Source organism: Osmerus mordax, chromosome 2 (assembly GCF_038355195.1).
Source record: "Osmerus mordax isolate fOsmMor3 chromosome 2, fOsmMor3.pri, whole genome shotgun sequence".
NCBI lineage: Eukaryota > Metazoa > Chordata > Actinopteri > Osmeriformes > Osmeridae > Osmerus > Osmerus mordax.
Genome location: NC_090051.1, coordinates 6284898 through 6310791, shown reverse-complemented (window position 1 = coordinate 6310791; position 25894 = coordinate 6284898). Strand labels below are relative to the sequence as shown.

Sequence of the window (25894 nt, the reverse complement as noted above, 5' to 3'; positions counted from 1 at the left end):
AGGCGTTCTGTTGTAGCTGCGAGACTCACCATTAAAGGCAGCCGCCTGCTTACTGACCTGACTTCGGAGACAGAGAGGACCTGTCCCTTCAACAACCACCGTAGCCATTTCACACTCTGAAATGCATAACGGAGTTATTAATACTTTTTGTATTAATACATACAAATAAAAACATTGGCATTTAGTTTATACCTCCCTTGTAATTTCTAAGCTGTTTGTGTTTCTCTCCATATCATGACTGCAGCCACACAAAGGCCAATTATTGTGTGTCACATTAATAGTACACAGGCACTTTACTTCAGTACTTCAGTATAAAAATGAGATAAAACACTAGCTTTTCTAAAGTTTTTAGATACTGTGAGGTCACGAGACGCTGGGTCCTGGAGGGGTGCTACATTCCCCGGAGGTGGATGCAGCCCTGAGCAGCTGTGGCTCCCTCTGCTGGGGGAGTCGGGAGCTCCATCCCTCCCTCAAAGCGGGGCGTTCCCGCGCACCTGGGACTGATCAGACCCTGATGACCAGAGGGGTTTTGTTTAAGAGGGAGAGCCACAGTTAGGTGGTGTGTGGGGTTTGGAGAGGAGGAGGATTCCTGCGCCAAGAAGAGGCGCCGTGTACGTTTTTTGAAATCCTATGTGCGTTTGGAAGTTTTTTTTTGTTAATTCTGAAGATCTTTAATAAACTCCTTGTTTTGTTCGACCCCGGTGTCCTCGCACTACTTTGAGCTGTCCCGCTGAGGGCTGTGTAGCCTCTCGTGGCGTCACAATACATATAGTTTGGTCAAGTTTGTGTTGAGCATGTTGACTGTTTCCCAATTTCCCAATGAGTGTTTCGCAATTAACATTGTGCACCATTCTTATTGATCCCAAGTGGTCTCATCTGCTCACACATCTTTGCCCACACACAGGTGTGTTTGTATGCAAGGGGGGTGTTTGTCTTATTCTTTTATCAAAGAGGAAGACGAGGAAGAGGAGAGCAGGAGGGAGGGAGAAGCAGAAGAGTGCAGGGGAGAAAGGGCAGAATGAGGGATGAGGTGAGGGCAGAGAGAGTGGAAGAAGGAGAGAGGAGGGGAGAAATGGGGGATTGTTGGAGGGGGGTATTATCAAATAGTGGTTCTCACACACCATAAATCAACGCAGACTACACCGGTTACACTTGGCGCCGTGACCTTTTTTGGATCATCGGATCAGCACTTTGCCAATCGCTGTGCTTGTAGGACGACCCGCCTGCTTGTCTTTTGTTTTGCCGCAGCTTCACACATGTTGGACTCTCAGATCGGACATGTTAACTGTTCATGCATTCCCCTGAAAGACTGGCGACGAGCGCTAACTGCTCCATCGGTTGGTACTGTATTTCTAAGCGCAGTTGCCGAGGGAGAGTTCGTTTTGACATCCTCGTCACGGTTGAGGATGCTGTTACACATGCCGCTTTTAGGCCTGTTAACCCTCCTCCTCGTTGTCTGTATAGGCAGCATATCATCCAGGTGGCACTGTCTGACTTCAGCAAACCACGATTGTCCTCTGTACACCCACGGTGTTGTTGAGGTCAACGAAGCATGGGAACGGGTTTTGGTATAGAAATTGTCTTACTAGTCAGTAATATCGAATGCATAGTAATAGTTCACATTACATGACAGTGCTTGGATTTCATCCAAGCACTGTCCACAGGTCACACTGACTCTAATAAACTGTACTTCATCCTATCCACATACTGACAAGATTTAGGCAGAATCCCAATACTCCTACTCCAATACTTACCCCTAGCCCTTACCCCTAGCCCTTAGTTTTGCACGTTCCCGTGAGAGTAAGTGGTGTCCCAATACTCTTTTTGATTATTATAATATATATTTTTTCTTGATATATCTTATATAGCGCTTTCTCTAAGTACTCAAAGTTACTTTACAGAGTCCAGTATTCATTCAGACACAGTCATATCTGTGGTGGTAAGCTGCAACTGTAGCCACAGCTGCCCCGGGACAGACTGACAGAAGCGTGGCTACCAATCAGCGCCCTCCGACCACAACCAGCATTCATTCACCAACATTCATACGATGCAATGTCTTTATGATGGTGGGAGAAACCGGAGTACCCGGAGGAAAGCCACGCAGGCGTGGGGAAAATTAAACTCCACACAGAAAAGACCTGGAACGACTGAGGTCCAGAGGGAAAATATGGCATTTTGAAAGTAGCCTACATTTACGGTAGCTATCTAATGGTAGACTACAGAGAAAGTGTGATATTTTTATGTCAGTTTTGGAGCGACAGAGGAAAAAAAAAATTGTCAACACATTAAATGGAACCAAAATTTGCATTCTAATCCGGTCCGATTCCTACCGGTTGCGTAGGAACCGGTTCCATAGTGGAACTGGGTTTCGGTACCAAACCCTAATGATAGGCATGCATTCCTATTTTCATTCATTTTCGTATTGAATCATACACTTGCCCTGTTTATATCATATTGTAGGTTGGGGAAGATCTCGTAAGGCTGGAGACGCTTGGTGTTTGTCCCCGGCTTGGGAAACCCAATTTAATTCTGGTTAGATGTTCAGGGAGATAATTGACTCGTTAATATCTGACTCCAATTTTAGAAATATGCACAAGTGCGTTACCTGTAACCTTGAGCGCTAAACAGTTAATGACATGAAACTCTGGCGTAGGTAAAAATCGTCTGCTTGATCAGAGCATCGACCCTAAAGTATGCGTGTTCACTAATCAGTCGTTTATCATTACTATAATATGGATTTAACCATAGTAGACCTAGTATGTAAACCAATCACTGAGGCTCCGGTAAATTCCTTCGGAGCGTGGAGATCCACCGTAAGTGACTCAGAGGCCTTAAGTTTAAACCTACTTCAAAAGTCTATGTTTGTAATCAGTATTATCCGCATCAACCAGACTAGATCAACGTTTTCACCGCCGTAGCGTGATAGATACGTTTCAAGGAGAACAAGTAACTTAAAATGCACAATAAATGGTTAACAAAGGTATTCACAATGAAGACTAGGCGCCTAACGCACCGGAGCTGTATCGTAAACAGAACTCAAAGTTAGTGGTAAAAACTTCTTCCTATATACACCCAAACCTGACTAAAATGGGGACACCGGTCATATGACTGAAAAGTCTAACGCATACAAATTCAAATTGGATCATTAATCAAGGCTGCAGTAGACCAAGTGGTGCCCTTGCAAGACAAGGGAATATGTGTAAACACATGTTGGTCTGCTGCAAGCACAAACTCTGTAAACCCTGTAAATGTACATGTTATAGCAATACAATTATTTCTAGAATGTAATACATAAAATAAGAAACAAAATCATATCAAACATGACATTAAAAGCTGTTAAGAACAATATTTACAAGAACACAACTTTTAATGATAATTTCAGTCTTCCTCGGTCCACCTTCCTCTTCAACTGTTGAGACCACCTTTCCAGAGGTGTGTCATTAAGGTGTGATTGTCATTTTAGCATTCATGCAAATCAACGACTGTCCCAGACGAGTGTCTGGGTGACCAGTGACAAAGGGGCTGCCAAAACAGCCCTACAATATTGAAGAGAAGGGCTTTCTAATTACATAAATGTATGCGTGATTATTTAAGGAAAATCATCCTTTTACAATAATCTTCTCCGTTCGTACTTTTTCAACCACTTTTATTACAAGATAAAGGAACACTTAGAGCATATGAAATATACATAATTATGTGGGCAATAAAAAAACATTATTTTGTTTAAAAGTTATGACCATTCTGGTGATAAGTGGAAAAACCGGAATCCCCCCCCACCCCAAAGAACTAGCGCTATCTAGCTATATTCCTCTCCATAACTAAAAGGGTTTTACTTTTTTCCACCATCAAATTGTCCAAACAAGTAATAGATATTTAGCTTAGAGGGTACATAGTGTAGCTAGCTAATGTTTATTTAACAAGTTTCACAGAAATATGCAAAAAAGGAGCTCTACAGTACTACTACTGGGACAGTTTGGCCCTAGACATCACTGCTTTGGGGTTTTTCTATTGTGGACACGCAGATGACTCTTCAGATGGCCACTTGTTTTACATGAATAGTCACAGAGGTCACAGCTGTAGGGCTTCTCTCCAGTGTGGATCCTGCTGTGAATTGTGAAACCGCTACAACTGCTAAAGGTTTTACCAGAGAGGGCACAGTAGCGCTTCTCTCCAGTGTGGATTCTGCGGTGAACTGTTAAACCGTTACTACTGCTAAAGGCTTTATCACAGAGGTCACAGCTGTAGGGCTTCTCTCCAGTGTGGGTTCTGCGGTGTATTGTGAAACTGTTGGCATGGCTAAAGGTTTTATCACAGAGGTCACAGCTGTAGGGCTTCTCTCCAGTGTGGACTCTGCGGTGAACTGTTAAACTGTTACCACTGCTAAAGGTTTTATGACAGAAGTCACAGCTGTAGGGCTTCTCTCCAGTGTGGATTCTGTGGTGAATTGTGAAATCGTTAGCCTGGCTAAAGGTTTTACCACAGAGGTCACAGCTGTAGCGCCTCTCTCCAGTGTGGATTCTGCGGTGAATTGTGAAACTGTTAGCATGGCTAAAGGTTTTATCACAGAGGTCACAGCTGTAGGGCTTCTCGCCAGTGTGGATTCTGCGGTGAACTTTTAAACTGTTACCACTGCTTAAGGTTTTATGACAGAGGTCACAGCTGTAGGGATTCTCTTCAGTGTGGATCTTGCAGTGAACTTTGAAATTGCCAGAGTGGCTAAAGGTTTTACCACAGAGGTCACAGCTGTAGGGCCTCTCTCCAGTGTGGATCCTACGGTGAACTTTGGCATTTGCAGCTTGGCTAAAGGTTTTATCACAAAGGTCACAGCTGTAGGGCTTCTCTCCAGCGTGGATCTTCATGTGCTTTTTAAGGTTATTGGATATGGAAAAGCTCTTCCCACATATATCACAGTGAGGTGTCTTCATAATTCAGCTCTCTCTGGATCCTGTATCTAGTTTCTGGAAGATTTTTTCTCTCTAGTTGATCCTCTGTCTGGTTACTGCTGTTTCTGGTTGAGTTTCCCTCTGGTTGAGTCTCTCTGTGGTATCTCTGCTCAAGTTTCTGTAGTCTCTCTGGTTGAGTCTCTGTAGTCTCTCTGGAGCCTTAAGGTGTCTTCTCTGTCTAGTCTCCGCCCATGATCAAGTATGATTGGCCAGTAGGGGTTCTGGAAGAAACAGTTCCAATGAGAACTCAGCTTTCACATGAAGGAACTCTTTTGTCTGTCATATTGTCCACTTTGCATATGTAATGTTGATCATTTGGTGGGAGGTGTATGTTTTTATGATTTCTATTTTACTGGAGAAACACAACACTGTGATAAATACGTAATCTCTGGCATACAACTCCTCATAGTAATTTGGTTTTCTTCAAAATACGGAATATTTATGAGCGCTCAATTTCTATTGGCTCCACTGCAGCAATACAGAACACAGCTATCTTTATGCTGCCCACGAGGGCGGTCATATTAAAGTTCACAAAACTGGAGTAAGTAGCTTGAGACTCACAAGACTGTGCATCTACACAACATTAAATCATATTACATACGCTTTCCACAACGTACTAAAATATCCCCATTAATAAAGACAAACACTGAATCTAGCTAACAACACAATCGAGCTAGCTAGTACCGAAATTAGTTTAAACCCAAGCACAAAGTCGCAAATCGTGGATACAACGTCAAAAGCTAGCACTTAGCTTCATAAGTAGGACTGCAACATAGCTTTGATCTTAAATACATTAGGTCTCAAAACTTCACTTTACGTATGACAAACTATATTGATTTAGAGCTCAAGTAACCGTGAATACAAAACGTTCGTGATGAAACGACCGACGAGAGTAGCCGCTTGCAGTCGGGGAGGAGTTAAAAACAGCTATGTGAAGTTGGTGAAGTATTTAATGATTGGCCAGACTCACACACAACAACTTTGACGCGTGTTTTGTAATTATTCTGACACCTTCAGTTTCGCCAACAATGCTCAAATCCGGACCAAACTGTTTAATTGAATAGAAAATGTGTCGAAGAAATTGTTTTAGTCCGCCTCTTCACTAACGGAAAGACTAAGTTTAATTATAAATAAAGTAAAGTAAGCAAACAGCGCTTGATCGGCCATGACTGACATCAACGCAGCAAACCACTAGAAGCTGGAATGTCCGACTTCACAGAGCCGTTTTCAACTCCTCCCCGACTGCAAGCGGCTACTCTCGCCGGTCGTTTCATGCAGCCGCAGTCCATGTCGAACATATGGAAGGCCTAGTGGGCAAGTATTTATGGGGGGTGATTAGTGCCCTCACACACTCGGACAACATACACTGCGTACTAGCTTTGCCCACAATGTGCGTGTCGTCTCAGCCTTTTTTTTATTGGTTCTCAATGGGGGTGATGGCGGCGACGTAGTACGTGAGGGAACTTTGATAGCGGCAACGTATATGGCGACGTTATCTTTGTAAACGTTACATTAGTAACGTTTAGACGCGTGCTTCGTGACACGTTAAAAGCACACGTCTAAATAAACGCGTGCTTTGAACTTGTCACATGACATGGTTCAATTTGAGGCGAAAAAGAACGCCGTCTTTGCATGCAAAGTCGGCGTTAATTACGCGTGGTTGACACACAGGGCCGTCTTAGTACTTGCCCACTAGGCCTGCCATACGAACGCGCCTTTAAATGCAACCTGTTGAAAAGGGGGCCTGCCCCTTTAAGAAGAAGGACCGCGGGAGTGTCTATTTAGCACCAGTGACTGTTATTTTTATTAGAACCCGCAATAAACCAGGCAGGCACAAGTTCGGCAAGATTGTAGAGTTGCTAAATTGAAGTTAGTTGAGAGAAGTAGAATTGTGTGCGTCCAACGAAATGTAAGTTGCCTCGTGTATTATCTGTTTATCGAAATGTATTATGTAGCCTAAGTGAAAGTGTTAATGTATGGTTTACAGTAAAAAAAAACCGAGACTAGCGCTGTTTAGTTTCGGTTTGACGAAAACAACGTGTTTATTTTCTATTCTGTATTTCTTATCTACAGTATGTTTGTATTTACAGAACCACACCCACCTAATAATCACATGAGAGAGAACCTCAACCCCAGCTCCAATCTTGTATTTTCATAATAATTTTTTTTTGGGGATACAACGGTCTGATTACTGGAACTGGATTCTATCACGGAGTTCTGACCGGAGTCCCCAGTGTTTTGGCCTTATCCAACCATCAGATAGGCAAGTCAAATATTACTGTTATAATTCTCGAGACCGGTCTTGGATTTTACTCTTTTTGAAGGTCTCGTCTTGGAATCGGACATTTTACTCGGTGATGCAATACATTTTAACTTATAATTTTAAAAGAAAAGCATACAAGTGTTGATAAACACCCCAGGTGTACATTTTTGTAAACTGCAATCATTTTCTTCATCCACTTATTTGTAAAAGTTTTGGAACTTGATACACTTTTTTGTTTGTTTAAATACTCCCAGTGATTAAACTTTTTCAAACAGGAAATACAGCAGACCCTGATAACAGCGAGGATTCCGCCCCTGGTGGTGGATTCCTGCTTCGTCCCTTCCTGCTCAGCTTCACAAGGTATCACAATGTTGCATTCAATAAAGTTCGAAATGTCAACGTTTAGCAATGACTGCTGTTTATAAGCCTGTGTTTCTTGTATTGTGCCATTTCAGACGAACTGTCAAATGTATTTCAACGGAAGCTGAGAGGCTAGGAAGAGGATCCTGTCCAGATACAAGACCCATTCCATGTAATTAATTATTCTGTTGTGGACAAACTTAGTCAATGTCTGATTTGAGCATTGCTTTCTCTCTGTGTATTTGCCAAGTAGTTTTGCAACAAGACATGATCAATCAATCTCAAATTTTACTGATCACTGTCTGCCTTCATTGAATATGTTATGACAGTTGAGAATAGTATCTGAATTTGTTTATATCCTTCGGGGCCATAATGAATATGCGAGCAGGTTGGCTTTCAGGCAGAGGTTTTGCAAATTACATTTTAATTAATTAAATCTTTATGTAATTGTTAGTAATACAAAACAATTACTAAATTGACTTGCGTATCACATTTTAAAATAACACCAGTTACGTAGATAATCTAGTCTGTATAGTTTTTTCAGAACAAGGAACAAAACCAAGATATATTTTCAGATAAAAGACATTGTAAATATCATATGAATGTTTAAGCTTAGTTTATTTGGACATTGCAGGGTTTCCCGCAGCACTTTGCAGCTAAGGCGGCCGCCTAAGCAACACATGCCTGCCGTCTTAACTACGTCGTAAAAAAATAAATTATAATATCCGCCGTGTTACTCTGTCCTGTTTTCTCCCTTTCATTCCAAACCTTTTCTGCAGAACGCATTAGTTTATCGCATTAGTCTATCGCACAAACTAGCCCCACAAACCAGCCTACCACCTTAACTAACACATTTTCTGTGGGAAACTCTGCATTGTTTTTATACATTTTATATGTGCTTCATCAATCATAAAGTCTTCTGACTAAACTACTTTTGCAGTTCTCTCAAAGGAGTATAATAGAGTAAAATCTAAAGTTTTGCTTTATTAGTCAGTGCATGATTGATAATCCCGGAAAAAAATAAACGCAGTATCCCAATCAACGCTAGTAAAAGTGTTAAACCGAAAACACAAACCGATGCACGCAGAATTCCATATCAGCGCGCTCTGAGCTTGCCAAATAGCCACTGCAGCATGCACACAGAAGTCCAGGTGTCAGACTCGGCACACACGTAAGAATTGAGATAGGCCAAGAAAACATTACAAAACTAAAGAAAGTTTCTAAATAGATATTTTGACTAAAACATAAAAACATTATTACATGAAGCTCAAAAAAACACTATATGCGATTAAATGAATGCCCCAAAAAATTGCAGGCTCGCATTAAAGGCCATTGCACACTGAGTCCGAAATTCGTATCCGAAATGTTCGCATGTTAAAAAATAAATACAACCTCACGTTATGTCAATCACGCTTACACACTGCCTCTGAAACTTTCGTCTGTCAAAAAAAAGTTCGGATCGGGTTCGATTTTCTGCGTATTCGCATCCATAGCCAGCATTTTGATAGGTTTTTGGCAATTCAGAGCCACCGAATGTTGAGGCTGATGATTGCGAAAAAACAGATACGAAAATTTTGCACTCAGTGTGCAAGGGCCTTTACTATAGCAAGCTTGAAAGAAAAAAAAGGGATATGAATAGGGGCCTGTGCCTCAGTAGAGTTTTATGTGTAACAACGCCGCTGGCGTTAACGGCGTCAATTTTCTTATCGCAAGATTAACGTTATTTTTGGCCTAGAAAACTTTGTCGTTTTTTTCACATGCTGTTGCAACAACCACTGAAAATTACAACAACACACCGGATCTAGCTAGACCGGAAACAAAACAACAGGCACGCCGCACACACTTGTTTGGGTTTGCGAGCCGGCTAAAGAGTAGTAGGCTAACGTTACGTTTTGAGTGGATGGTGAGCGCGAGACGCCGAAATGGATGCCAATAAGATTCTGAATGGAAAGTTTACTTTTAAAAAGTTGCCAAATGGTTCCATTGACAAGACCAAAGTGATCTGTGTGTTTTGTCATTGTGAACTGAGCTATCATCGCAGCACGTCCAGCACACAGCTGATGCGAATTCTCCGCCCCCTCGTCAAAGCCAGGCGATTGCAATGTTGTTTTCAATTTAAAAAAAATTATATTTGCACTGAGCAATCCGATCCACTTTTCCATGTTGAAGAGATGTGCGATTAATCGCGAGTTAACTATGACATTAATGCGATTAATCGCGGTAAAATGACTAAATGTAAAATGACTAAATGTAAAATATTTTAATCGTTTGACAGCACTAGTGTGCATATATATATATAATTTATTATAACACACCCCAACCTCACAATACTGTGGCAGCGTTCTGACATAGCTGTGTGTATGTGCGTTCAACATGCTTCAAGTTGAGTGACACCAAGCAATGTCGCCAACAATTTTACATTTCAAACGTTATGGCTCAACACTGACGAAATAGAAAGCACCCTAATGGTAACAACCCTGAAAAGAGAATGCAAGACAAACTGAACTTCAAACCCACCATGTCCTCTATAAACAAGAAGATTGAGAAGATTGTTTTCATCAAATCAGCAATCTTTTTGATTCATTTTTTATCAGGCCTTCTGACCTTATCACAGTACTGAAACAGCGCTTGTATAAAAGTGTCAATTGATATACAGTGTTAAGGGATATACAGTAAGTCTGAATACTGATTTAGGTTTAAAAGCAGCTTGCCCAGTGGATATTTTCTTGAATTTACAATCTTACATTTTATTGGCGGTTGAAAAATTCCCGACACTATTAATATAAAGTCGAAATCCCTGAAGTCAGGAAGACCGTTTTCCATACCTAATATGTCATTTAGGCAAGAAGTTAAATCAGTAATCCTGTATTTATTATTTCCTTAGGCAAGAAGCTGAAGACAAGAAAAGGCAACGTGTCAGATCCAAAATCTCCAGATCCAGAACCTACAGATATTGCAGTTAAGCTACGGAACCTTGGACTGGATGAACCTTACTGGTTGAAGGTGTTTAAAGATGAATTAAATGTTGTTAATTTGACACCGTTACAATATTTAAATAATACAGAGCAAAGAAAGATAGGAAGACATGTTCGCTACCCATGGGGAAAAAAAGCCCTTGATGAGATGATTACCAGTCAGACGATGAAAGCTGACAATGAGACAATGGAATCTTCTAAACAGAGAAGAGAGGAAGTGAGAAAAGCTTTAACAGATCTTCAAAAGTTGTCCATCGAGGGCAGAAATCGAAGTGATGAAAGGGTTAGAGGCTTGGAGGAGAAGGTCCGTGTAGCCCTTGATGTCCCGAAGGAAAGCTGGATGCCCGCTACACAAACTCTGAAGGATGTAATGGAGAACATCGACAGGCAGGTAACAGTCTTACAGAACACCCTACCCTCAACTGAAGCTATTTCAAATGTTGATGTTTTGAAGAGTTCATCTGGAGGTCTTGCTCTAGAAGGCGTTTATGACACAGGAGAGTTGGAGAGCCTGCTGAAGACCAGACAGCAACTCATTGAGCCTCCTGAGTCATTCTCACTCTTTGGTTCTAAACAGCCTGTCATGTATGAGCAGAAAGATTTCTCATCCCGTAGAACACAGAACACTTTTCAGAAGGTCATTGAGAAAGTTGGTTTTAGTTTTGGTGTTAACTTATCAGTTGGATTCGCGGGATTCAGCCTAGAGACCTTAGTTGAGAGGGAAACATCCAAAGAAACAGAGAAAATCAACAAGCATTCATCAGAACAAAGTTATATTTACAATGCAAAGTACAACTATGTCCCACTGGCATCTTGCTTTTTTGAGAAGGATCAACTGAAGCTGTCACACGCAGCCCTTGCTGAACTTGAAGAAATAGAAAAGCTCATTTTATATTCCAAAAATCAAAATCCTGTAAAAAACAGAATACCCGCTTTTTTTGAGAGATATGGGTCTCATGTGAACCAGGGTCCAATTCACTTTGGAGGAGTTTACTGGTGGACAGCATCTGCAGAAGGCTTTCAAGACAGTCAACAATCAGAGATGAAGAGTTTGATGTCAGAAGCCCTGGATATTTACGTTGGTGCTGGGTACAGTGGACTTTTCAATGTCTCCGCTGGAGTAAAAACATCATCCTCGCAACTGAAAGGATCTTTTACTGGAAAACACAATGAAGCTCTCATGAGCCTGGTGCAGCTGTCAGTCGGCAAATCTGGGGGTCCGGCTGAGATTGATGACCACCTGCTGTGGAAGACTCATCTGGTCAATAATAACAAAACCTGGAGGGTGATTGACAGAGGAACAAACTTAATGGCAGTATGGGACATCATTATGTCTGCTCACAAACATGATTTCAAAGATGCTCTCAAGTTAAGCACCACATTGATGGAAGCATATGCAGAAAACACAAAGCAAAAGGTGATGCCATTCTGGGGAGAAGAGGTGCTTTCAGCAGAGCAAAGTGCAAGGAACATGATTCAATCAGTAGAGGACTGGAGTGTTGCCGATGGTGAAAAACACTTATCAGAATTATTGCAGTTCAAAACAAGTTTGAGAGAAAAAACTGGATCTCATCGCATATGGATTCAGGTGTGTCTTTCAAGTCAGGCACTCCAAGATTATCTGTTGAATGTGGCTAAAATAAACAGTGATCCTGGAGCAGTAAACCTGAGAATTCTGACACGCTCCCTGATGGAGCCTGGTCTACACAGTGTGAATAAGTTCCCTGATCGAACAGACATCATTAACTGGGCTTATGCAACTGAAGTAGATAGGTATGAAGTAGTTTCTGTTTCTGGATTTCCTGAACTTGCCACAAACCTGCAGCTAGCCAGGAAGAAACTGGAAGATGCTACAGGTGCGCTTGATGCCCTTGAAGATCGCAATGCCATGGTGGAAGCCACTAGAACTATCACCCTGTCCTTGAATGCGTTGTTTAAGACATTTAGGGAGAGTGGTCAGGAAGAAGCGGAACTATTGATACTTACCATAATCATGCCATTGGGATATTGCAAGGATAGTAAGATATTCAATCATCTTCTGAGTTTGGATGAAGTCATCTTCTTGCAAGATAAGCTTCAAAAAGCATACCACCGATACTCATCTCTCAAAGAATTGAGTTTGGAAAAGGCCCAGGCCTTCCTGTTTGTTACGGCTTTAACTGCATCTAGTGATGAAGACCTGAATGTTACGGACAAAAGAAAAAAACTACAGATTATTAAGTCACAGATGAAAGATAGAATTTCAACCTCTATTAAGTCAGCAATTGAAGGCACAAACCACGACTGGAAAAGGCTTGAGGAAAGACTGAATTCCATTATAGATGAATCAAAACTCATTGACAGAGGTGTCAAGCCAGAGGAAGTTATAAAAGATTTAGTCCCAAAACCAGATGGATCTTCCTGTGAAGTTCATGAAGATGAGAAGATGGAACCAAGATGTGCCGTTGAGGATGAGAAAACAACCAGATGTATGAATTTACTCCATAAACTGGGTCTAAGCAACATGCTCCCCAAACGCATGCAACAAAGGGATGTTCAAGTGATAGATGCTTTATCTCAGGATGTTAAACCACCTAAAACAGAAACGGAGCTAAGCTCTCAGTATCTGTACAAACTGATGATGTTGGATTACAGGGCTAGATTTCTGTCCTGCAAACCTGAACCGACTACCACAGCTCCAGAGAGCCATGTTGTTGGTACTGAGGATGACGATGATGATTTTTTAAACTTTTCTGAGGAAACCGTCCAAAAAGTACACATTGAAGAGCAACACATTCACCCGATGGATATTCACATGGCTGTTTTCCACTGTGCTGATGATTTTTTGAGGCAGTACATATTTTCAAAACTCTCCAGTTGCCAGTTTGCCCTGCCCCTGCTGGTATCTAACCCCTTTACACGCGAAATAGAATTCCCTCTCTGGGCCCTTCGGAACATCAAGAAGTCATGGCAAAGTAAAGCACAATCTAAAATGGACAGCCACAGCAAATACAAGAGCAGACACATGTTTAATACACCAGTGCCAGTTGCGTCCTTCATCAGATTGGGAGAGTCGTCCATTTCCAAGTCCGAGATCTTGAACAATGTCATTAGCAAACAAAAGCACAAGGTGTTTTTCCATCGTAATTGCAAAGGCAGCACTCGAGACTGTCTCCTCATGGACGGAGTTGTGGAGATCACCTGGTACTGTCCAGCGGGGAAGGAAGATGACATTTTTGACGATTGTGTGGCTTTCCTGAACCTTCATGGTGATGCCAGAGACCATCCACAGCAACTTGAATTCATGCAGTCCGTGAGCACTGTGAATGTCGTTCTACTTTCAGAATGCCCCTTAGATGAAAAAAACAAAAAGATTTTCAAGAACCTTTATACATCTACTGTCCCTCTGATTGTCCTTTTCGCCGGACAGGAAAAAAGTCTGACTTTTAAAAATCCAACAAAAGTGAAATTAGGTGCCAAAAACAGGAACGAGGCTGAGCTGAACGAAGAAATAATATCACACATCCAACACTGTGTCAACACATACAAGAAGAACACAAGCATCAAAATATTTTGTGATGAAGCAAGAAAACATCAGTTTAAAGTGGATGAAGACAAGAAATCCTGCAGAGATGGTCATGAACAAGCCAATGTTTTGATGTGCCTGTTGAGGGAGGAAAGATCATTGAATTTCAAGGAGAAACTTTTACCTCTACAAGGAAAGCTGTGGCATGATTGGTGCCGGAAAGATAAGGATCAGTATCGTCTGAAATGCAAAGGAAAAGAAAGTTTGGAATGTCAATTGGACGCAATCAAGAATGAGAAAGCCTCTATTCGAAAGGCACAGCTTGAGGCAGCTTCACCACCCAATGAATTCATGAGGTCTTTTATTACCTGTTTAACATCCCCAGCTCATTCACAAGAGACAAAATCATACATGCTGCAGTGGCTGAGAATTTTCCTGGATGAATTCAACTTGGGTGCACTTGCAGGATATGAGGAAGAGTACCTCTCAACATGGGCAACATTTAAATGTGGCCCCAAGGTTGAAGGAGGATCAACCAACACAGATCCACTGCTAACAAAACTTAACACAATATCTGACAAAATGACCGCTACCACAATTGGACTTCAGCATATCATGAGAGAAACAAGCCAGATTTATGAAGTTTTCAAGCCTACAACAAAACATCAGAAGGAGACATATGAATTTATAGAGGCTCTTCCTGCAATAGGAGCTGAGATGCTGATGTCTGGGTTGCCACTAGAGCTGATGGATGGGGATGCGGCCCACGTGCCTCTGTTGTGGATTCAGGCTGTCTTTGACCGTCTTAATAAAACACTTGGTGACAAGAAGGTATTTGTGCTGTCAGTTATAGGACTGCAGAGCTCTGGGAAGTCCACATTACTGAATGCCATGTTTGGTCTTCAGTTTACCGTGAGCGCAGGCAGATGCACAAGAGGAGCCTTCATGCAGCTAATCAAGGTGGACCCAGCCATAGTGGCCCAACAGAAATATGAGTATGTTCTGGTGGTGGACACAGAGGGCCTTAGATCACCTGAGCTCAGCACTAATATGTCCCTCAGTCATGACAATGAACTGGCAACTTTTATTATTGGAATAGGGGACATCACCATCATCAACATCATGGGGGAAAACCCATCTGAAATGCATGACATCCTTCAGATTTGCGTCCAGGCATTCTTGAGGATGAAACAAGTTAAAATTACACCAAGCTGCATCTTTGTGCACCAGAATGTTGCAGAGGCCTCAGCCGGCGAGAAAAACATGGAGGGAAGAATAAATCTCATGGGGAAATTAGATGCTATGGCTGTAACTGCAGCAAAAGAGGAGCAAATTGATAATGTCACTGGCTTTAGTGATATAATACAGTTTGATGTAAAAACTCAAGTATTCTACTTCAAGGGCCTTCTAGAGGGAGACCCCCCAATGGCACCTCCAAACCCCTCCTACAGCCGGAACGTTCAGGAGCTGAAGAACAAGGTGCTCTCCACCGCACAGTGGAAGTCAGGCTGTAGATTTTCCACATTATCTGAAGTAAAAGTTCGGATCAGGGACCTATGGAATGGTCTTTTGAAGGAAAACTTTGTGTTCAGCTTCAGAAATACACTCGAAATTATGGTGTACAGTGATTTGGAAAATATGTTTTCCGAATGGTCCTGGAAGCTGAGAAAACATGCCCTGGATAAAGAGAACGAGTTGTACAACCAGCTTCTCAGCAATATCATCGAGGATGTGAGTCAGAAAGATCTGATTGTTGATTTTGGTCAAGTGTACGATCCCTTGACAGGGGAAATAGACACATACTTCAAGGGAAACAAACACCCAGAAATCCTTATACAATGGAAAGTAACCATTGACAAGCGGTTGGAAAATCTCAACCGGGAGCTCATTCAAAACATCCTAAAGAAATGCAAAGATGTCATCACAATCAAGAAAAACAAATCAGAACTTGACCAAAGAAATTCTGACTATGAGGAAGAATTGCTCAAAATGAGCAAAAACCTGGCATTCAAACTAAAAGACCAGAGGCTTACCGACCAGGATGTGGAGAGGCAGTTTAACTCTATTTGGACGGACTGGAACACCAAAGTGGCAAATGAAAAACCTCCAGAGAAATGTGTTAATGTCAGAGCTGTAGTGGAAGGAATATTACATGTTCAGTTTCAAAATCAGAATGACATCACTGGCAAGATTAGAAACAAAAAGGCCCAGTTCAATTTGGATGTTAAAAAACACGTAAACAAATCGTGGTGGAATTCATTGGATAGATTTAATTTATTCCACGGAAATCCAGAGGACTGTATGAATCAGTGTACACACCAAGTGACAAACCGTGTCAAAAGATATATTACTGGGAAAGAAGCTGTTGGTAACGATTTCAATGATAGCTTTATTCATGAAATATTAAGCAACATAAAAAGCGAGATTAACGATTATGAAAAGTCAAATAAGGTTGAATTCACAAAAGAATACCAAACTGACCTGTCTGTTCATCTGTGCATCAAAGCAATTCCAACATTTGAGAGGATGCATTCATCTTTCAGGAAAACAGTAGATCCTATAACATATTTGAAAAGCAAACGAGAACAGTACCTTCAGATGTGTACGAACTTTTGCAAAGGAGCAAACTCAATCACAATTTTTGCAGATTTTCTCTGTAAACAGCTGGAACCAGCAATCAAACAGCAAATAAATCTGAAAACCAGTCTTCAAATTTGTGATTCATTAATGTGTAACAACCCAGCCTTTAATGGAAACCGATCCAATCTTGAAAATCACATACTGGTGCATCTGGCCAAAAAGCGAAGCTTTGACGACTATGAGGACTACATTAACAAAGCAAAGACCTATTTTGAAAGATTCATCCAAGGAGAGGTGGAAACATCTTGTTCAAATGACAACATGACAGACATGCATATTGAAAACCTACATTCCCTGGAAAGTGTGATGTTAAAAGTGAATACAGATGTAACAGCACAAGTGGTTTCACAACGTGGCAATGCTAAAACATGGCTTGACATTTTCTGTAAGAAACTTGGAACGCACATGGTAATAAAAAGAGAGGACTTGACGAGCATTGAAAATGAACGTATCCGGGGCCTGACAGAACTCAAAGAGATGATGGCAAAATGTATTAATGAGATGGTGATGAAGATGGTAAAACAAGAAAAGCAAAATTCAGGAAAAGAGTATTTTGCAACTTTGAAAAACCAAGCCAGCAAGCACCTGTTTGATCATCACCAAGGATGTTGGGCCCAGTGCCCATTCTGCAAAGCCATCTGCACAAACACCATCCCTGGCCATGATGGCGATCACAGTGTTATGTTTCATCGTTCTAAAGCTATAGCTGGCAGGCATTGGAAAGACACAGATAATTTTTCTATTGACTTCTGCAGCACATCTGTAAGCAGTGATGATAAGTTCAGCTATCATGGTGGTTATATGCCCTACAAGACATACAGAGATGCTGGTGAACCATATAGTCAATGGAGCATCACTGCAGATGGTAGCAATCAGTGTTACTGGAAATGGTTCCTTTGTGCATTTCAGTCTCAATGGGAGAATAAGAACAGATTAAAATTTGCTGGTTTAGGTGAAATCCCTCAGAGCTGGAGACAGATTACACCAGAATCAGCACTGAAAGAACTCAAGTAACAGTCCCAGCAAATATAAAAGGAAAAACCATGACCATGAAATACATACAGCTATTATAAATACTTAGTCAATCACTTTGTGTCATGAATATCAATATGTGCATAGAAGGCCATGAAGGGATAGTATTTGTGGCTGTCAACCAAAAAATACTTTTCATATCACAGTTTGCGGCATGAAATGGGTCAGTAAGAAGGACATTGTTGTAACGATATTCAGTTCAAATTGTGAGATTACTTTTAACCACTAGTGGTCAGGAATAAATGTCTGGACATCTTGGTTGTTGAATAAATGACTAGCACAAGATAGCTATTCATGGTTAACGTTGTCTTTAATGTGACATATAAGGGAATATTACGACTCTAGGCAGCCTAGGGTAACATTATTGTTGATATGTTATTGTTGTATGGTAATTGAGATATGAATATTGTTGCACTGTGCCTGGTAGCCAAGATGTGGTTACTTTGCGCTGTGCCTGGTGAATACAGACACTTCTTTGACTCTGACCACCTAAATAATGTTAGAACTGTGCACTTCTGATCCTTGATCTTGTGTTGTACTGTCTATATATATACACAATACAATAATACAAATATAACATTTCCTGTCTTTCGTTTTTAAACAGTTTTGTTTCATCAGGTAGCAGCAGGCAAACCCAATATTACAAAATAAGTGAACACAGGACAGACATGAACACAAAAAAAAGAGGCCTTTGCTGTGTCAAAAGACATCTCTCTCCGATGGAGTAAGTTACAGTTGTGTTCAGTGGATTCTGGAGCTTCAGACCCCAATGTGGAACATCTTCAACCACACTGATAAGCAACAAGTTATTTTGCCCAAACATGAATAAAACTGTTATGTCAAATATATCTATTTGAGCACCACTACTATTAAATGTGTGTGTAACAAGTGTGTATGTTTGTTTGTGTACTGTAGAGGATTGATGGATATCCCTTGAGGTCATAGGTCATTTTCTAGGCATATTGGGTTCTGTATACAGACCACAGCAATAACTCCAGGGGGTTATGTTGTCTCCACAAGACAATCAACTTGTTTGTGAACTTGCTTGTTTGAGTCACACTCTTACCTTATGTTCATCTGACTTTGACAACAAAATAAAGGGGAAACTACAGCACAGTTCATACATGTATTGGTTTCACTTAAGGAATGTTCAGGCGAAGGGCTATGAAACCACTTAAAACCACCCATAGTTCTGGGTATTTTAGTTTAATATTAATCAGACAAACACGGCAGTTTAAGCTGTCTCAGACAGAATGCTGTGATTTGAAACAAAGTGAAAAGGATCGATATTCTCTGTGAGACCAGTCTGAACTCTGACCTCTCCAAAGCTCTCCCATCATGCCTCACTGACCCGCAAACACATTCTAACATATAAAAACGACGTGAAATAAGATACACTATAAACACTGGTGCTTACGTGCACGCATGGTTTGAAAGCCTTAAAACAAAGACACACAAGAAATAAGGTGATAGATGTTACTGTACATGGCTCTCCTCGTGGCCTTAATTTTCCTTGAAAGGAACAAATTATGTATCATAGTTTATCATAGTTTTCCTTATGTCTAGGGAATCAGAGTCAAATAAATTGTACATACTGTGTATGAACTTGTGTCAGACTGAGACAGAACTAGGCCCTCTTCAGCCAGTAGGGTAAGAGTAACGATTAAGACTTGTAGTTTAAACTGGGCACTTGTTGACCACAACACCAACACTCCTGGAGTGTGTCACCCACGGGAGAAAAGCACCTGTCCCTGTCTCCCTCTGTCTCTCTCTCCCTCTCATGCCCCCTCTCCGACCTGTGCCGTTTAACTTGGTCCAGGTTTTCCCATTGATCGAATAACATGAGGACCTTTCTCTACCCCTATCCCTCCTACCTCCCTCCTTCTCTCTCTTTGCTCTCTCTCCTCCCTCTTCCTCTTGCTCTCCCTCCTCTCTCTATCGTCCCTCTCTCTTTCTTCTTCCTCTCTGTCCCGTGCGATGCAAGCGCTGGCGGACAGCAGCAGCTCCTGGTCGGCCGGGCTGATGGCCACGGAGTTCACCATGTCGTCGTGCTGCAGCTGCGCCAGGCAGATGTTGTAGTGGCGGTCTCAGATGTAGCCGTGTCGTGTCCTCCGCGCCACTGGGGGGGCGAAGGAGAAGTCAATGGAATGGTTTGGGGGATTTAGGGTACACACACAATACACTTTTTTACTATATGCACTATATGTTCTAGGGTATATTTATACAGTTTCCGAAAGTGTCAAAGGGTATTTAACTATTTAAAATGCAATATTTACATTACAAAACTACATTTTATGTACATATACAGTATGTACAGTACTGTGCCAAAGTAAAGCACAAGTAAATAAAAGTTACAAGTAAAGAAAAAATGTCTTTAGAAATAATAACATTTTCAAATTGCCACATCCTATCTGGTGGGGCGAGTAGGTGAGGCTGCGAGGCTGCTGGTTGTAGATCTTGTCCTCCCCCTCCTCAGGGGCGGAGGGAGTGATGAAAGACGGGTCTATTGGCAGCTATGAGTTGGAGCAGGAGGCCAAGGTGGCCCGGCTGATGGGTCGGGCCTGCACCAAGCCCCAGGACCTGTCTCTCATATATGACAATTAATTCAGTTTTCAAGCTTCCCCAACATGCAGACTGTAGAACCAGAGAACACAAGATGTAAACATGACGTAACAATCGAAGTTCTAGCTAGCAATGTAAACAAGCAGTTTGTCTCCCTAACCATCCATGGTCCCCCCCTCTCCTCTCTCACCCTCCTGTAACAGACGTGGTCTTGCAAGCTCTGTCACAGCTATCGGGCACATGTTCGTCCCGCACTGGGTTCGAACTTACCACCTCTGACATCCCAAGCGCCACCACTACCAACTACGCCAACGAAAAGCTAGCAATTCGTTGACGCGGGTGGCCTGTTACATACCTGAGGAGTGAGTTTCACCAATACACACAGGCTACATTCACCCCTCAAACTCACTCTGCAGGTCAGCTGTAGCTAACCTAATGATCCGGGTCACGGCACCAGTGTAACAGACGTGGTCTTGCCAGTGTGACGGTATGTAACAGACGTAGCCACGCTCCGTCACAACAAAGTGTCGTTCGCCACTCGCTGGGCTCGAACGCACAACCTCTGACTTGCCAAGCGCGACCACTACCAACTACGCCAAAGAAAAGCTATCTATTTCGTTGATTCCGGTTTGCCTGTTACATACCTGAGGAGTGAGTTTCACAGGTTCACACCCGTTACACAAGCTCCGTCAGAGGTATCGGGCACATGTTCGTCCCGCACTGGGTTCGAATTTACCACCTCTGACTTCCCAAGCGCCACCACTACCAACTACGCCAACGAAAAGTTAGCAATTCGTTGACGCGGGTGGCCTGTTACATACCTGAGGAGTGAGTTTCACCGATACACACCAGCTACACTCCTACCTGGATGACATGCCCCATTCCTGGGGCGGAGGGCTGCGCCAGACGCCTCCTCACCTCCCTGGGACGCCCCTCCTCCTCGCTGTTGTGGGGTGCCCAGGTCAAACAGCAGGGGGGCGGAGCGGGCCTGGGACTGGGACTGGGCCTCGTAGTCCAGGAGGAAGTCTGGGGTATCGTGGGGACGGCAGTGTGCCCCCATGACGGTTCTGATGGTGCTGGCGTTGACGTTCTGGATCTTAAACAGACGCTTCACCACATTCATGGTATATCTTCGATATCCTGAAGGACAGAAGGAGCAGTTATGGTTTAGGAGAGGGGATGGATGTAGCTCAGTGGTAGACCATGTGGATGGGTATAGCTCAGTGGTAGAGCATGGGGATGTCGGTTCTGTACCTTCAGGGAAATTAAACAAGCCAAGCTATATATATTCTAGGTGTTTTTGTTTGAAGTATGATTTTCATGGAATTGTCAAAACTGGATTTGAAACGTACGTAACGTACGAAGTTACGGAACAACTTTACTTCTAATGTAGGCTACGTAGTTTATTCGTTAGACGAATCCCGGAAGCGAAACCTAAACAGCTGTCAAACTGGAGGCGAGTGGTTGGAATAAGTTGAAGGGTCTGCTAAGATTGCTACAATATTGCCAAAATGGACGGTCAACGCTGGTTGCCACTCGAGGCAAACCCAGATGTATGTATTGTTTACACATGCAAAGTGTTTGGTTTAAGTAGCAACTATTACGTTAGATAGATAACGGCTTAACGCAATTCATTCATTCGCAAATGGATAGCCTAGTTAGCAAGATGCTAGCTAGCTACATGCTAGAAAGCTCTGACTCACTATTGTGTGTATGCTATCTAGTTAGGCTATCTACTTTAACGTTTACAAGCTAAAAGACCAAAAGCCAACGAAACGGGGTAACAATGTACTTGTTTTCTTTTCAGGTGATGAATCAAGTGAGTCCTGATATCGAAAAACCTTCTTAAATCAATTGTTCAACATGGAGAACGTCCGGGAGAGTATTACAATTGGAACACCTACTACAGTACAGTTAGCACTCTCTGTAGCAAGTTGTTGGCTAAAGCAGTGTTTGGACATAACCATATGGAATTCCTCATAGATACGGTAGCAGTTGGTGGTATTAAGTAACTGGTTAGATACTCTATAAAAAAAAGGCTATCTATGTAACAGGTATCATGAACTCTAAACAGTGAATAAGGTTGGGTGCTAGGTGGATAAAAAGCAGGATTGGGGATTCTCAAATAGTGGCCGTATGTCTACAAGTAAAGACTATTTTGAAACAGAAGAGTAATTTGACTCTTTCAAATCTTTCACGTTACAGTTTTTGGGACAGTTGGGTTTGGTCCCAAGCTGGCAGTTTGGAGATGTGTATGGGATGGACCCAGAGCTGCTGAGCATGGTTCCTCAACCTGTCTGTGCAGTTCTCCTCCTCTTTCCTGTGACAGAGAAGGTAAACTGACTCATTTTTGTGGGATAATGTCTGAAGCATGACTTGCTTGAGTGATTTCCACCATGTTGGAAACAAAGTCTGAAAGACGACACACACAACCCCAGGGTGTTGACAGTACATCTATCTTAAATGTTCTTAGTATGAGTCGTTCAGGTTGGAGGAGGAGGCCAGGATTAAAGCCCAGGGCCAGGAGGTCTCCACAAATGTGTACTTCATGAAGCAGACCATCGGCAATGCTTGTGGAACAATAGGGTTAATTCATGCTGTGGCCAACAACCAGTCATGCCTGGAATTTGGTGAGTGCTTGGCAATAGAGTCTTTCTTTGTAGGATGGTACGTTAAATTGCAAATAGCTTCTTGGTATCTCAATAAAGCTCAGACAAAATTACTGCAACGTCAAGTGAATGGGGAAAAGAATTAAACTTTTGACTAGTTGGTGGTAACGTCTCTCTCTTTCTTTCTTTCTTTCTTTCTTTCTGTTTCCTCTTCCCTCTGTCAGTGCATTATGTATCCAAGTGGCTATAGAATAATTAGTAGAGTAGCACTGAAGTTAATATCGTAGAATTTGTACAATATATTTACTATTATAATAATCCATATGTATCTCTAACGTACACAAGAAAACATCTTTGTATCCTCTTTCCTCAGAGCCTGACAGCCCACTGAAGAAGTTCCTGGAGCAGTCTTCCAAGTTGAGCCCAGAGGACAAAGCTATCTTTCTGGAGAAAGATGAGGTATACTACAATGTACACTGGTCAGGAGTGCTGTCATGTAAAGTTGTTGTTTAGCTCTTCTCAGAAGAAGAGAAGAGAATTGTTGTTCTTCTTATCTCTGTCGTGTTGTGGATTCTCAGTACAGACATTATAATGCTAAGAGATGGAAAGAAGGATTGTGAATGGGTTTCAAAAATGTCACATCCAGAGGAAAGAAGTCTGCTAATTATTTATTTATTACTCATTCTCTAGCCATGTGTTTTTACAGAGTATCCGAGTCACTCACGAATCCAGTGCACAGGAAGGACAGACGGAGGTAAACTAGAGAAAAAATAAATAAAATCAAACATTATTATGTTTTCTTCCGCATTGACCCTTTTTGATGTACATTTGACTGGGGCTCTTGTGATACCTGAATATCCTGTGGGAGACTTTCATCTAATCAAATCTAATGAGAGATGGAAGGTGCTGGAAGGTCATTTGCACATACAGTAAGATCAACACACAATAAGATGCCACTCTTATTTGTGTTGTGTTTTTTTCAGGCTCCAAGCATAGATGAAAAAGTTGATCTGCACTTCATCGCTTTTGTGAATGTTGGAGGACATTTATATGAGCTTGGTAAGTGAATAGTGCAACATCTCTTACCTCTACCATACAATCTATTCAAGCATTCAGAATCAGAATGTGTTTTTATTGCCACATAAGTTTACACAAACACAGAATTTACTGTGGCAGGAAGGTTCATACAATAAACATATATGGATCTGAATTTAAAAAAAGTAGAATGTATAGATAAAATAAAAAAGTATAATACATAAAAGCTAAACAATATGTAAGATATAAAATTCAGTCAGCCTTATGTAAAGAGTGGTTGAAGTAATTGCTCACAGCATCAAGATTTTTTTTTTTTCAGGACTTTGAAGTTCAGATTATCTTCTTATCTCCTTTTCTCTGTAGATGGTCGCAAGCCCTTTCCTATTGCTCATAGCAACACCTCAGAAGATACCTTCCTAAAGGTAAAATACCTCCTTCTTAATTTCCCATGTTCCTTAGTGGAATGTACCCTTCCCCCCTGTTCTTATTAAACATAACTGTCCTTTTGTACTTGACAGTTATGTGCAGTTATATGGAGACGTTGAATATGTTTACATCTAGACTAATATTCCACTATTATTCAGAATATGACAATATTTCCGAATTCAGTACTGCCATGGGATACCTCAATATTAATCAGGTTCTAGAAGCCTTCTTTAGACATATGCATCTCAATTGGGGATTTTACTGCAGTTTGCGATAACTGCCCTGCGGTCAGCTCTGTTTGTTGTACACAAACCGACTAGTTAATCGGAGTATGCTTGGCTGCATGTAAACTGGAATATTAGTAGAATATTTATTTTCATTCGGCATGGAAACAGACAAGTAGGAATATTGCCTTTTTCAGAATAATGGCAAAAAACAGAATATTTGGCCATGTAAACGTAGTCCATGACAACTGTTTCATATGTTCATAAGTGTCCAAGACAAATTTTCACAGCAACCTCATTTCTGCCATGCTGATAGTAACCCCTGTTGTGTCAATTCTCTATTCTAGATTTAAGGATGTCTTTGTTTTCCCCTTTCCTGTAGGATGCCACTGAGGTGTGCAAGGTGTTCATGGCCAGAGACCCTGAAGAGCTGCGCTTCACTGTTGTGGCCCTTTCAAGAGCATGAAGCTGCCACCCACACTAATGACACTCTACTGACCAGCCCTGTAATGGATGCAAAGATACAACAACTGCCAATCATTCTGAAGTGCTGAATTTGTTATACACTATAGCATTTGTATTGGGTAGGTTAGCCTGTGGAATGGAGATAAATGGTTAAAAAGAAAAGAATATCAAGTTTACCTTTTCTTACTAAAATTGGCTGGATTTGTAGGCTAATTCCTGTATATATTGTCAGATTAAAATAATGTTGTAATGCAACTAAAACATTTTGGGAGTGTGTTTGAAAGCATCAAACTAAAAAGTTATGGTTTCCTTTGGTAGTGTTTAATTACAATCTCACAGTATTGTTGTAATCCATCTTTAAATTGGAAAATTACGGCCCTGCATAGTTTGTAGGCACTCTAATTGCAAATATTTTTATAGACTTTTTCAAGATGACAAGTAAATCTGTGTGTTTGTCATAGCATTATGCCCAAAGTAGTCTGCGGTTACTGTACCATGACTATGAATAGATAACTACTATTGAATTATTTAGGAATGTTGTAAGATAAAGGTAAACATAAAAGCTTGTAAGACCACCATAAACTGACATTGTGCCTACCTTTTGTAAAAAACAATTAGACATCCATGTCAAAAATAAAAAGTTACAAAAATAGGTTTGGCCAGTTAGTATACTTTAATAAAGTGCTGTATACCAAAATGTTCAACATTTCAAACAGTTAAGCAGAAGGTTTTTTTGGGGGTTACATTTGTGTTTTTTCTTATTTTGATTTTAGGGTCAGTGATAGGACATTTAGTGCCCAAATCGTGATTTAGTTGGCACATTTGTTGTCTGATTAGCGTAGCCCTTCTCTCAGT

General features: G+C 41.4%; 3 protein-coding genes across 4 annotated transcripts; 2 read left to right on the top strand and 1 right to left on the bottom strand.

Moving 5' to 3' along the window:
- Window positions 1-470: 470 nt before the first annotated feature.
- LOC136960337 (zinc finger protein 271-like) lies at window positions 471-4925 on the bottom strand. Its single transcript, XM_067254799.1, has 2 exons — window positions 4145-4925; window positions 471-511 (listed from the first exon to the last, which is right to left on the bottom strand). Exons 1-2 carry the CDS (start codon window positions 4923-4925, stop codon window positions 471-473), a joined length of 822 nt encoding a protein of 273 aa, XP_067110900.1.
- Window positions 4926-6752: 1827 nt separating this feature from the next.
- Window positions 6753-18299, top strand: LOC136961756 (interferon-induced very large GTPase 1-like). The gene is made up of 5 exons (XM_067255174.1): window positions 6753-6852; window positions 7034-7206; window positions 7482-7566; window positions 7662-7738; window positions 10451-18299. The coding sequence occupies exon 5, from the start codon at window positions 10690-10692 to the stop codon at window positions 17698-17700; it is 7011 nt and encodes a 2336-aa protein (XP_067111275.1). The 5' UTR covers window positions 6753-6852; window positions 7034-7206; window positions 7482-7566; window positions 7662-7738; window positions 10451-10689; the 3' UTR covers window positions 17701-18299.
- A 3447-nt stretch (window positions 18300-21746) lies between these two features.
- On the top strand, window positions 21747-25691 carry uchl3 (ubiquitin carboxyl-terminal esterase L3 (ubiquitin thiolesterase)). 2 transcript variants are annotated; one of them, XM_067256871.1, is made up of 9 exons: window positions 21747-21833; window positions 22088-22099; window positions 22486-22614; window positions 22754-22910; window positions 23263-23348; window positions 23596-23643; window positions 23873-23948; window positions 24288-24346; window positions 24957-25691. In XM_067256871.1, exons 1-9 carry the CDS (start codon window positions 21792-21794, stop codon window positions 25038-25040), a joined length of 693 nt encoding a protein of 230 aa, XP_067112972.1. In that variant the 5' UTR covers window positions 21747-21791; the 3' UTR covers window positions 25041-25691. The 2 variants fall into 2 exon arrangements, with proteins under 2 accessions (XP_067112972.1, XP_067112981.1); XM_067256880.1 differs by lacking the exons at window positions 21747-21833; window positions 22088-22099 and adding an exon at window positions 22175-22188.
- The last annotated feature ends 203 nt before the right edge of the window (window positions 25692-25894 follow it).